At 37.0% G+C, this 14,356-nt stretch overlaps 1 protein-coding gene across 1 annotated transcript; it reads left to right on the top strand.

Moving 5' to 3' along the window:
* Positions 1–12,452, top strand: LOC6046057 (nascent polypeptide-associated complex subunit alpha, muscle-specific form). Its single transcript, XM_038263688.1, has 4 exons — positions 1–972; positions 10,003–10,471; positions 10,537–10,881; positions 10,947–12,452. Exons 1-4 carry the CDS (start codon positions 513–515, stop codon positions 11,917–11,919), a joined length of 2,247 nt encoding a protein of 748 aa, XP_038119616.1. The 5' UTR covers positions 1–512; the 3' UTR covers positions 11,920–12,452.
* Positions 12,453–14,356: the final 1,904 nt, after the last annotated feature.

The raw sequence follows: 14,356 nt of genomic DNA, 5'->3' as shown, positions 1-14,356 counted from the left end.
AACGAAAACGAACTCGCGATCCGATTCAAAACCGCGAGTGCGAGAGCAAGAGGAAGAAGGACATACGCTGCTGCTGCTGCTGCCACTGCCAGAAAGAACCCATCATTCATAAAAAAGAGTGGATCCAGCAAAAAAAAAACTTGTCCATCGCGTAAAAGCTGCCATTTTTCGGTGCGTATTCGTTCCGGGCTCGTAGCTGAATCTGTGCCGTTGTGGTGTACCGCTTTCGTTAGTGCGTGTCCGCGGTTCGGAATGTGCCGGCTCTAGTTTGTGTCCTCACGGAAGATAGAAAAAAAACATCCGCCGGAACAATGTGAGAAAGGAAGCTGCTGCCCCCAAGCCGAAACGACGGGAGTGTGCTGTCACTTTGTGAAGGAAAAGCAAGAAAAAAGAGTTACTTTTTGTCCGTGTCAAAAGTCCTTGCGAAAAATCCGCCTCCGAGCTGACCGGTCGTTCCGTTCGCGTGCAAATTGTCCCCCGTGCGGACACGGGGACCGTGTCAAAACTGGACAATGTCCTCGAAGCTGTTGAACTACCCGGCGGCCACTACTAATCCGCACCTCGCGTCCGGAACCGGTCCGTCATCCGGAGGTTCGTCCGCGCCTGGCAACGCCACCGTCGCCGGCCAGCTCAACCTGGAGAACCTCCAGCTGGACGACATCCTGTGCACCGTGTGCCAATCCGTGCTCGTAGAGCCCGTGTTTCTGCCCTGCCAGCATCGGTTCTGCCGCAACTGCCTCAGCGGAACCATCGAAAAGAACAACCTTAACTGCCCGTGCTGCCGGAAGCGCTTCGGAACCTGGTACCGGAACGCGTCCCGCGTCAACAAGCTTGTCCACGAGCAGCTGTGGAGTGCCATCCAGCGCCAGTTCCGGGAGTATCTGGAGGAGGACGGCGGTGCCCCGGGGCGTTGCAACGGGAACGGCGGAACCGGCGGTGGGAACGGAATCGTGACGAGCTGCTTTGTGCCGCGTAAGTTTGCTCATGGTTTTTTGTTGAATTGCAATTTGGGGCTTTTTAATATTGATAGGATGATAGGAAAGGTAGTATTGATCTGCGCGAAATGGAAGATGGTAACAAAAAAAAATCTCTGGGCTTTGTTTATCTTTCGGTCAGTCAACCTTGCTTCTGTTTGCGGTTATCTCATTGCGAATATTGTGTTTGCAATTTACTTCTTCTTAATTTACTTATTCAAGTGATCTTGTTGTAATTTTCTTTAATATGTGGTGTTAAATTTATAATATATTGGAAGGGAAACGGCTCCTCAAAAGCGTTTTAAATAGGAATCTAATACAAGAAATGTTCAATCAGGTTTCTGTCAAAAGTTGTGCATAATAAATTGTTTAAATAGTTTCTTCGCGCGGTGCTTGTTTGTAATATATTTTGATGAAAAAATCAAAGAATTGTAATTTTCCATTTTGAATGCGACTGATAATTACAAACGCTTTAATAATTTTGTATTGGGTATAAAAATATTAAAAATTCCCGCCGAATCTTAAAAAGCAAAATATTGAAATTAAAAGGGCAGATTTAGTTTTTTTGGTCGAAATGGATTTAAAAAAAGAAGTTGTCTTTATAGATGTCGGCCATCGTGTCACCAACAATTTATTGCTAGTACCAACCAGCTACCTCTGGATTATGAGTCCTCGCGCTGTCCGATTGATCCACACTCGCGGGTCCAAAATGAAGTAAATCGGAGTGAAATTAAACTTGACAATAATCATACAAATCATAATATAATAATCTGAAATTTTGAAATCAAACCAAACAACAAATTCAAAAATATGAAAAACAAACATTTCAGAAATTTCAAATAACAATTTTTTTAAACAATAAAAAAAATTCAACAAAAATCTGAAATTTGGAAATTCACAATTTAAAAATGCAGAATTGAATAAGGCCGATGCAAATATTTTTTAAAGTTTTTGTCCCTCGGCTCTGGCCGTAGTCGAGGGGGGGGGCAAAAAAATAAAAAAAAATATAAATATTAAAATCACATGCCATAGTTTCAACATTTGCATGGAAAAAGTGATTTAAAATGTATTTTACACTAGTTCAGTTGTTTTGCAATAAAAGTTTTCAAAAAATGTAAAATTTGACGAAAACAAAAATTTTTGCGAAAAAAAAAACTTTAGCGATAGCAGGCCTCGAAAATTTTCAAAAATTCTAAAGATTTTTATCAACCCAAACATGCTAAAAATGATTCTAAACGCAGGGGAATTTATTTTTAATTGATTTTAACTAATTGCACTTAAATTTTCATAAAAATATTGAAGTTTTATGAAAAAATATTTTTTTGCCCCCTGATTTTTCGAGCCATGTTTGAAGGGGGGGGACAAAAACTTTAAATAAAATTTGTACCAGCCTAATAATTATAATATTAAAGTTTTTATAAATTCAATAGCTCAAAAATGTTAAAATTCGAAACGAATGTACAAGTCTGAATTCAAAAAGTTTGAAAATATAGAAATTCCGAAAACCTCGAAATTATAACAATCAAAAACTCTATTTCTTCCAAAATTTAAAAAAAATTAAGAGTTTGGAAATTAAAAAAAAAATAATTCAAGAATTTAAGAAATTAAGAATTTAAGAATTTAAGAATTTAAGAATTTAAGAATTTAAGAATTTAAGAATTTAAGAATTTAAGAATTTAAGAATTTAAGAATTTAAGAATTGAGGAATTTAAGAATTTAAGAATTTAAGAATTTAAGAATTTAAGAATTTAAGAATTTAAGAATTTAAGAATTTAAGAATTTAAGAATTTAAGAATTTAAGAATTTAAGAATTTAAGAATTTAAGAATTTAAGAATTTAAGAATTTAAGAATTTAAGAATTTAAGAATTTAAGAATTTAAGAATTTAAGAATTTAAGAATTTAAGAATTTAAGAATTTAAGAATTTAAGAATTTAAGAATTTAAGAATTTAAGAATTTAAGAATTTAAGAATTTAAGAATTTAAGAATTTAAGAATTTAAGAATTTAAGAATTTAAGAATTTAAGAATTTAAGAATTTAAGAATTTAAGAATTTAAGAATTTAAGAATTTAAGAATTTAAGAATATAAGAATTTAAGAATTTAGGAATTCAAGAATTTTTAGAATTTAAGAATTTAAAAATTTAAGAATTTAAGAATTTAAGAATTTAAGAATTTAAGAATTTAAGAATTTAAGAATTTAAGAATTTAAGAATTTAAGAATTTAAGAATTTAAGAATTTAAGAATTTAAGAATTTAAGAATTTAAGAATTTAAGAATTTAAGAATTTAAGAATTTAAGAATTTAAGAATTTAAGAATTTAGGAATTCAAGAATTTAAGAATTTAAGAATTTAAGAATTTAAGAATTTAAGAATTTAAGAATTTAAGAATTTAAGAATTTAAGAATTTAAAAATTTAAGAATTTAAGAATTTAAAAATTTAAGAATTTAAGAATTTAAGAATCTAAGAATTTAAGAATTTAAGAATTTAAGAATTTTAGAATTTTAGAATTTTAGAATTTTAGAATTTTAGAATTTCAGAATTTTAGAATTTTAGAATTTTAGAATTTTAGAATTTTAGAATTTTAGAATTTTAGAATTTTAGAATTTAAGAATTTAAGAATTTAAGAATTTAGGAATTTAAGAATTTAGGAATTTAAGAATCTAAGAATTTAAGAATCTAAGAATTTAAGAATTTAAGAATCTAACAATTTAAGAATTTAAGAATTTAAGAAATTATGAATTTAAGAAATTATGAATTCATGAATTTAAGAATCTAAAAATTTAAGAATTTAAGAATTTAATAATTTAAGAATTTAAGAATTTAAGAATTTAAGAATTTAAGAATTTAAGAATTTAAGAATTTAAGAATTTAAGAATTTAAGAATTTAAGAATTTAAGAATTTAAGAATTTAAGAATTTAAGAATTTAAGAATTTAAGAATTTAAGAATTTAAGAATTTAAGAATTTAAGAATTTAAGAATTTCAGAATTTCAGAATTTCAGAATTTCAGAATTTCAGAATTTCAGAATTTCAGAATTTCAGAATTTCAGAATTTCAGAATTTCAGAATTTCAGAATTTCAGAATTTCAGAATTTAAGAATTTCAGAATTTCAGAATTTAAGAATATAAGAATTTAAGAATTCTAAGAATTTAAAAATTCAAGACAAAAATTATTTGTACCAGCCTTGCTTTATAATTTCCAAATTTACTAATTTCCTGATTTCCTAGTTTCCGAATATCCTAATTTCCTAATTTACATATTTCCTAAACTCCTAATTTCGTAGTTTCCTAATTTCCTGATTTCCTGATTTCCTAATTTCCTGATTTCCTATTTTCCTAACTTCTTAATTTCCAAATTTCCTAGTTTCCTGATATCCTAATTTCCCAATTTCCTAACTTCCACACTTCCTAATATCCTAATTTCCTAACTTCCTAATTTCCTAGTTTCCTAATTTAAAAATTTCCTAACTTCCTAACTTCCTGATTTCCTCATTTCCAAATTTCCTAACTTCCCAACATCCTAATTTCCTTTCATATTAATTTCCTAATTTCTTAATTTCCTTGTTTCCTTATATCATAATTTCTTAACTTTCTTATTTTCTATATTTTACTAATTTGCTAATATCATTATTTCCAAATTTCCTAATTCCCTGATTTTTTGATTTCCTTATTACATGATTACATAATTTTTTGATTTCCTTATTTCATAATTACATATTTCTTTAAATTTGAGTTTTTCTAGTTTAAGAAATTTAAGACTTTCTAATTTTTTTATTTTTTTTATTATTGATTCCTTAATTTTGTTCATAATTGTTGTTAAAAGTTTTTGAATAAACATTTTGAATCTATTTAATTCCGATTTAATTTTAACTTTTGAATATTTTTAATCTTTTTATTTTTTCCACGAAAGAACCTCAAGCGCGCACACCGTCAATCGCGCTCATACCGTCATCATTTCTTGGGGGGGGTCACGAAAAGAACACGCAACATTTCTTGACCGCGTTCCTTCCGATCAGCATACCGTACTTAAACATAAAAACGAGTTTCCTCGGAACTTCCAAAAGCGACGTGCGACAAGATAGCACGTTTACGCCAATTTATGGGACCAATATTAGTATGTAAACAACGATTTTATAATGCTTTTTCATGATTTTTTTAATCCCAATTGAGAAACGATTATTTTTCACACAATTTTGGCAACTGTTCATACGGTCCGGGACCGTGGTGTAGGGGTAAGCGTGGTTGCCTCTCACCCAGTCGGCTTGGGTTCGATCCCATACGGTCCCGATGGCATTTTTCGAGACGAGATTTGTCTGACCACACCTTCCGTTGGACGGGGAAGTAAATTCTGGCCCCGGTCTAACCTAGAGGTTAGGTCGTTAGCTCAGTCCAGGTGTAGGAATCGTCTCCCTGGGTCCTGCCTCGGTGGAGTCGCTGGTATGCAGTTGGACTCACAATCCAAAGGTCGTCAGTTTGAATCCCGGGTGGATGGAAGCTAAGGTGTAAAAAAAAGTTTGCAATTGCCTCAACAATCAAGCCTTCGGACACTTAGTTTCGAGCAGGAATCTCTCAACCGAGAACGCCAAGGCAATGCTGTAGAGCGAATAATTTGATTTTTTTTATTTCATGCAAAAAGGCTATTAACCCCTACAACCCAACTCCGCCTCTAGGCAAAAAAATTGACCAAAAATCCATTTTCTAATCAATTTTTGATTTTTAAAAAGCATTAGAAAAATGTTGTTATATTTTTTTTTTAAACATCTTGATTGAAATTTGGACTTGTTTTAAGTAACCTTGCTAATGTTTTCAAAATGTATTATCTCATATATCCGTATGTTAGATAAGTTATGATGTATTATTTAGGATCTCACTTATTGGTTTGTGAACAATGTCCGGACCTTCCAAATGATCACAAAATTTCGAAGATCTTGGACTGTCTTAATTTATAATCACTAAAGTAATATTTTTTGGTATAGTAGGGGTCAGAATGGACCGCCTGAGGAAAATGATCCAAAAACCATAGAAAAACATACAAATTTATGAATTCAGTTTAGTAGGCTTATGCTTTGGGATGTTCTTTCGGTGTGTTTTTCGACTACTTTTCCAGGATGCGGAGCAGAATGGAACGCCTTAGAAAACAAGCAATTTTTCGTCTAATACAACGTTGAAGGGAGATAAGAAATGACTTAAGAGACCTTGCTAACATAGTTTTCATGGAGTTGGGTCGCTTTTATAAAAATAATCACTTAACAAAACAAAAAAAAATATGAAAATAGTGTTAATATGTTGTTAAAAGACACTATTTTTACAAATAAGCATCAAAACAACTATAAAATCTACTAATGTTGCATTAAACGTGATTTGTGGAAGTGATAGGGGTCAAACAATTCTGGAGTTTTTTTTTTCTTTTTTTAAAAAAAGGTCCAATAAACCAAATTTTCAGTTTTAGCTTTTTGGGTGTTTTTTAATACCCCTAACTCAAGGCGGTTTTAAAAACACTCGAAAAGCAAAAACTGGACATTTGGTTTATTGAACCTTTTCAAATAAAAAAAACTCCAGAATTCATTTAGTTCAAATTTCGTAACTTTTGATTGTTTTTATAAGGAAGGAAAAGGGTGGTCCATTCTGCCCCCCTATCCCTATGTCTTTTTTGATGCCGGATCAGATAAATGCTGTTTGTAAACAATCGAGAAACCTTCCAAACGAGTCTGAATCTAGAGACGCTGTTTAAGTTATTATATCCGGATCAATTTTTAAGTAAGTAGTGAGAAAGGCATTTTTTAGAAAGGCATCAACCACATAAGTGGATTAAGCTAGTTTGCTAGTGACTTTTTTACCTGGAGAATTCAAGACAAATGTTTTTTTTTTTAGCAACTTTTGTTCTACGTAAAACTTTACTACTTTTGTTTCATGTTTTTCTTGTTTAATTTTTACTATTTTAATTTGCATTTATCTTGCTTAGGTTTATTTTAGGTAGTATTTGGCCTATTCTGCCACCTCCTATCATTACATTTTGCCTTTCTAATTTTTTCATGTTTTCACAGTCACCTTTTTTTTGCTTGTTTTTCACATTTTGCGCTACAGAATTGCACCATTATCATTTCAATTGAAAAAAAGCTGTTTGAGGCATAGTCTCTGGGGCAAAACAAAAATAATTTTTATGTTTCACATATCTTATCTGCACCATTCAATCAGAAAACTTCACCAATTATTAAAATTTCTGAATTCCTCATTTTTTCAAGCTAAACAAAAGGGCCCATAAACATCATTCAAAACAACAATCGGGTGACATCACTTAAAGGGCCCAATAACGAGATTTTATTAAATTATGAGTTTTATTGCGAAAATCTACATAAATTAAGTGCTTTCCATTTCATTAGGGCACAAAAATTTTGTAAAGTAGAGTGTATCCATCTCACACCTTATGCAAACTGTCATTTGAGTGAATGGATAAACTATTGTTTACAAAATGTTGTGCCCTTTTGAAATGTTAGGCTCCAGTTGAGGATAATTAGGTTTTACGCCGACTCGGTTTTGAGGTTCGAAATTTGACAGCTTGGCTGCACTGTTTAAATTTTTTGCACGTGTGTCTCTTTAAAAATGTGTGTGCGTGTGCGCTCGTGACGTCACGCTGTAAAACTTAATGCGGTGTTTTATCGTATCATTAGTAAAAATGCCATCAGTCAAGCTTCTTTTTCAAATAGGAATTGAAACAAGTTGTCCACTTTTTGCAAGCGATTGTCTAGAATCGTGGTTTTTGGTTTTGTGTCCTAATGAAATAATTGGCTCGAATTACTGCATACTTGTTTTTACAAAAAGTATAAGAAATGATAGTAAAAACTACAGCCAAAGTTGACCCCTTAAAAAAAAATTCAAAACATTGGCAAAGTCACGTAAAACAAGTCAAACTTCCAATCCTAAAATTTTCTAAAATTCGTGCTTACCATTTCATTAAGGCACAAATCTTTTGTAAACAATTGTTTACAAAAGTTGTGTGCCCTTTTGAAATGTTAGGCTCTAGTTTAAAGAGTTCTTCTTTCCAATGCTTTTTTAGATCAAAAATCGTTGAAAAATTGATTTTTGGCGATTTTTTAGATTGAAGCCCGTTTAGAGGTGGGCCCAACCCGTAGAGGATTAATTATCACTGAAAATATCTTTTTCAAAAAGATCACAAAATTTTATATAAATATGCTCCAATGGCATTGAAGATTGGACCAATGATTTCAGGGTTGTTAATCGTCAATAATAGAATTATCAAAATTTGATGATTCATTCGGCAATAACCGTATCGACGATAATTCGCTAATCGTCAATAACTCATTTAAAAATTCTTTCAAAAACAAAATTCTTATGTTTAGATAAGTTAAGTTATATCAATATGCCATCATGGGTTTGGAACATCTGGGATATTCTAGGTAATCCGGAATTTCCAGGAATTTGGAGTAAAAGACGAACCGAAGAAACAAGTCTAAATTACAAGATTTTGCCCCCGCAGCAAACCCACATAGCTTGAGTAGGGTAGAGTAGTCATCAATGAGACACGGGGAACAATGATAAAATGGCTCTCACAAGTCGTAGTTTCAACCAATCAGGCTCATATTTGGGGGAAAGGACTGGATACACGTCTGCCATATAAGTGGCTTTGGTTATGGACGCTCCCTTGAAAAGTAATTGATAAATGTTTGATTCTGGTATGTAAAAGTAAATCATGGACAAAAAATACTTTTTCGCTTGTAGGCTGCCATTTACATCAAAACTAATATTTCTTCAAATGTCTTTCGACGTTCCATAGGGATTAAGTTGGGCTACAATGTCCTTTCATTAGATTTGGCCAAAATTTAGAATACACCCAAATCCAGGACTGTCTCATTGTTCCCCACTCATTTCAGCCCATGGGTAACAATGAGACACTTTGATTTTTCTTCAATAAACTTTTCAAAATCGATGGAAATCTTTCAAAACATGAATTAAAAGTGATTTTTGGCATATTTATAGAGTTTAAACTTAATTTAACCAAAAATACAAAGTTATTTGGTATTAATATATGGATTTTACAAAATTTAAATACTTTTTAGTGTAACTTTTGTTATTAAAAGTTTCATGTTGGCAAAATTGCTCTAAAATGTTCAAGGCAAGTCACCTGCAATGTAACAATACGAAAACATGATGTTTTGCTAGAAAAATGTTGATTTTCGTAGAGTGTCTCATTGTTCCCCAGCTGTCTCATTGTTCCTGCCAAGTGCGTCTGCAATGAGACAGTTGAATAACTCTGGCTGTAGATGTCGGATCGATCTCATATTTTGGTCAATGATAAAACACATTAAAAGAAAGATAATGCAACTAAAAGCTCATTAAGACATGCTGATGAAAAAATTAGAAAAATCGTTGAAAGTTGAAAACCAAAAGTGTCTCATTGATGACTACCCTACCCTAAGTGAAGAACCTGTGGGTCAGCTGTTTTGACCCCTCATCATACCTGCAAAGCTTCGATGAGTAGGGAGGACTACATTGCTAATGTCATGGAATCCCAAGAACATCTCAACACATCGGTTTCTTGCTTATTACGGCGGTAATGCCAAAGCCAGGGAGTCATTGGATAAGCAAGGACATTTCAATACATTAGCAAAGAAGTCTAACATACTCACTGAAGCTTTACCGATATGATCCGCGGACAAAAACCGCCGAACTCTTGCTTGTTACGGCGATAGAACCACCGGTCGTGACGCCAGAGAGTTTCTGGATGACCTTGAAGGTCCTGTTCTAACATCATAGCAGAGTAGTCTTTCGTACTCACTAAAGCTTTTCGGGTAAGATCCGTTAAAATCTTAATACTTCGATTCTCAACCTTCATTCAGACGGGATCCCCCGTTGAAAATAACCGACCTAGAACATTCCAGATGTTTCAAAACTATAGTGGCATGTTAATGTAACATAACGATACAAAATATAACTATTCCGCGGAATTAAATCAATTTTAGTAAGGTATTTAAAATTAGTTGCTAATAACTTTTTTATGTTTCTCCCCCAGCAACCGAAAGCGTGATCCACCTGAGCGAGCCGGGCGAAATCCGCAAGGAGTACGAGAACGAGCTGCAGCGGTACCGCAAGGAGCTGATCGAGGAAAAGAAGAAGGAGCTGGCCGCGTCCGAGAAGTACATCATCAATCTGTACAAGCAGGAGGGCATCATCGATCTGGTCGACAGCAGTGACCATCTGTCGATTTCCTCCTCGACGAGCACCCCGGAACCGCCGGACCAGGACAAAGTCGCCAAGCACGACAGCGCCAACAAGGGTGGTGCCGATGTCCACCAAGTCGACGACGACGATGACGAGGAGGCGGGCCCGTCGGGATCGTTCCCGATCCGGAATGGAACCACCAGCAACGCGGCGGCCGCCGTCGCCGTCGCCACCACTGCGGGAACCAGCAACAATCAGAAACCTGCGGCGATTGCGACCAATCCGGTCGCCAGCCGTCCCGACACGTCCAAGTCGGGCAGGTGAGAGCAACTTGTTATTGGGGGGAGGGAAATTTGACGAGGATTGATTTAATTTTTGATTGTAGCATCATTTCCATTTCCTCCACATCGACCGCTTCCGGAGCGTCTTCCTCGTGCATTTCGTCCGCGTCCAGCCGGTACAGTTTGAGCAAGGTTGACAAGGCGGGACAGAAGGGGGCGACGTCCCTCGGCAAGCAGTCAGCAGGAGCGGTGAAGAAAGTTTTCACGATGGCCGAGGTGAACAAGAGCGAGTTGTGCGTCAAGCCGACCAAGATTCACCGGCGAACCTCTAGTCAGGCCGCCGCCGGTGGAGGAGGCGCGGATGACGACGATGACGTGGACGACGGGGACAGTCTGCGGTCGGAGCTGAACCACTTCAAGCCGATCCTGGCGACGACGCCCAAGAGCTGGTGAGATGGGATTGGAGCGAGTGTTTTGGGGTATTGAGTTGGTTGACGATTGTTTTTATTTTTAGCTTTTCACCCAAGGCCATCGTGCGGGTTCCGTCGGTGCGACCGGAGGCGGGCACACTCCCGACGTCGTCATCCAAGGCCAACAACGCCGCCGGACCCAGCAGTCCCACCAAGAGCCCGTTCAAGCCGATCGATCCGACGACACCTCGCCGATCGGCCTTTTCCGTGGTGAACATGCACCTGTTTACACCGCTGACGGCCACCGTGGTTGGCCCGTCGAAAAAGCAACCGGAATCGGTTGCTTCCGCCAAGAAGAGTGGTTCCTCGCCGCCCAAGAAGCGATCGAGCGCCAAAAAAGGCAGCAGCTCGAAGAAAAAGTCGAAAAGCACCCCCGCGCTGTCCGGCAACCGCAAACGAAAGCTCAAGTTCTCGCCCACCTCGACCAAGGTGGCCAAGGCGAAAAGTAGTCCGGTGAAGCCGGCGGCGGAAGACGCCGCGCCTCGCGTCACCCGACGAAGCGTCAACAAGGAGGCGAACCGCCTCAAGGAACTGATCGTCAACGATCAGCAACGGCGCGAAGCCATGATCGAGCAGGAGCGGCGGGACTTTGAGTTCGCCCAGAAGCTGCAGAAGAAGTTCAACCGCACGCGGGGAGCCACCGGCGTGACCATGGCCCCGGAGGTGATCGCCAAGGAGCTGCTGAAGCAGGCCCAAGCGTCAATCCCACCTCCCCGAAGGCACAGCATTTCCTACTCGCTCCGGCGAAGACCCTCTGTGATGGAGATTCCCGCGGCACCGGAAGTGGTCGAACCCAGCACCAGCTTTGCCGTACCGGAACCTCCAACGACCTCGCGAAAACGGAAGACGGTGGCAGCGCCACCGTCCCTCCCACCACCTCCTCCTCCTCCGCCCCAGCCAACTAACAGGAAAAAAGCAACGAAGGCCGCCACGGCGGCCCGGGTGCCGATCAAGGTCGAACCGGAAGTCGCGCCACCACCCAAGATACTGCGCCGTTCAACCCGGAACCGCAACTAGACGCTGTGAATGTGGCGGGCGCACAAACTTAGAGGCCGGCGGCGGGTGTAAATTCAGTGCTCTCTCACCGCCAAAAGCAGCGCGAGAGTGAGAGTTGAAGCTGATGTTAATGTGATCTTGAACCAAACGGAAACGCGCGGCGTGTGCGCGCCGAATGTAAGTAGTACTTGTATGTGTGTGTGTGACTGTGTATTTGTAAGTGCGAGAGAGATGGCAGCAAGTCGCGCGTTCTGTTTGGTCTAACTTATCTTTAAAGTTCTGCAATTCATTTCCATTTCCGTTTTTGTTTCGTGCATTACCGGTGTGGTACCCCAGTGGGGGTACCTCTTCTCTTTACTTTGGACCAACAAATGTTACGTTTAGTCATTTATTCCTTATTTTTAAACTGTTTCCTCCAAGCGAATTTGGTTGAGTTTGACCTCTCCCGTCACAATTTCATCCCCAAATTCGAAGACAACGCGTGTCGTATCAACCACCTAAAAGAAGAAGGAAAAACTAATTTCCCCTGGAAGGGGAAAGCACACAAAAAGAGAGAAAAAAACTTCTCAGTCTGTACATAGATGTTTTTAAAAAACAAATCATGTTTCTTTGCTCGAGCGCGCGTGATAGTAGATAACCGAGAACGAAGAAAGCAGAGCCAATAGTTGTAAACGCGAACACCCCCTAAATAACCCAAAACCAATAAAAACAAAGCAAACCATCTCCCCCAAGCGAGTGTGAGAACAAAGTAATCCGTAGAAATCATTCCCAATTGTAGTAGCAAAACAGTGGGAAAAAAAACAACCCCCCTTCTCGAAACAATAGTAGGCGATCAAAATTGGAAATATTGTATAAAGTTCACATTTTCCGATCGGCAACTACAGCTTAAAGTGTTTCAGTACAGTCAAATTTACAAAACAAAAAAAAAAGTTTAAAAAAGAGGGAAATTTTCGTTCACACACTTTCAGCCAAGTTTTTGTTTAATGTCGACTCGACAAGCAAAAATCTCAGAAATTTTTTACCGGGTTTGACTAAGTCTCACCCAAACAACCCACCATTTTCTAATGTCGATATCTCAGCAACTAATGGTGCGATTTTCAATGTTAAAATATGAAACATTCGTGAAATTTTGCAATCTTTTCGAAAACAATATTTTATTTTTTTTAATTAAGACTAGCGTTTCAAAAGGTCCAAACATTCAATATTACGCCCTATTGAAATGTTAGTTGAAAATTAAAAATAGTGTTTTTTTTTTTTTTGCAAATCATGTTTTAGTGACAAAAAGTGAAATTAAAACTTACCATTTTTTTGTCGTGTATTATTTTTTCAGTGTAGTCCTTATCTATAGCTGCAATTTTGACCAAGACACCAAATCGATCAACAAATTCCTTCAAATGAATTTATGAAATTTCATAAATCATTTTTGTATGGACAGCTGTCAAATCTGTATGGAAAATTATATGGACAAACTAATGATGCAAAAAGGCTTCTTTGGGCGTACCGAAGGCACCACAAAAGTATCAGCCGAATTAAAAAATACAAACAAAATCGAATGACCGAAATCTCACAGAATTGCTGTTAGCATAATCAAGTCTGGTCTGTAGATGTCAAACTACCGATGTTTTTCATTAATGGTCCATAAACCACGTGGACACTTTAGGGGGGGGGGGGGGTATGGCGATTGTCCACGCTCCATACAAACAAGATTTTTTTTGTGTGGACAATTGTCCACGAGGGAGGGGGGGGGGAGTTAAGATTTCCAAAAAAGTGTCCACGTGGTTTATGGATGGTCCCTTAATATACTTTTCAATTTCAAATGTGCTCGAAGGCAAATCTCTAAAAAAAAACAGAAAATCAACAAGTTTTATTGAGCAAGTTGGGGCGCTATAACCACGGCAAATAGTGTCCATGTACTGCTGTTTGAACATCGATGCTCAAACTCACTTCAGTTCAACGAATCGCCATTGCGGTAAACTTTACGCAGTTGGCCTGGCCGTTTAGCGGAGAAGGATGTTGGACGAAATCGGCCCGACATCCTCCAGGATGCTTCCGAAGGTATGGCAGCGGTGGGGCTAGATTAAATTAGGTTAGAAATAGAAAATCAGCATATTTTGCTGAGTCGTGTGGTGTTCGTGGGGGAGATCAGTTGGCGAATCGAAGCGCGAGAATCCGCGAGAAAGTGCTAGCTTTGCGTCGTCGTGTATATTTTCGTGGTGATTATTGCATTCGATCGTAATTTCTCGTAATTTAAATTGTTTGAAATTTTTGATTTTTTTTGAAATTTTTGAATTTTTTGAATTTTTTGAAATTTTCGATTTTTTTTTAGTTTTTAAAATTTTTAAATTTTTTGAAATTTTTGAAATTTTTGAAATTTTTGAAATTTTTGAAATTTTTGAAATTTTTGAAATTTTTGAAATTTTTGAAATTTTTGAAATTTTTGAAATTTTTGAAATTTTTG

The sequence above is a fragment of the Culex quinquefasciatus genome, chromosome 3 (assembly GCF_015732765.1).
Source record: "Culex quinquefasciatus strain JHB chromosome 3, VPISU_Cqui_1.0_pri_paternal, whole genome shotgun sequence".
Lineage (NCBI taxonomy): Eukaryota > Metazoa > Arthropoda > Insecta > Diptera > Culicidae > Culex > Culex quinquefasciatus.
This window is presented reverse-complemented; position numbering and strand designations above follow the sequence as displayed.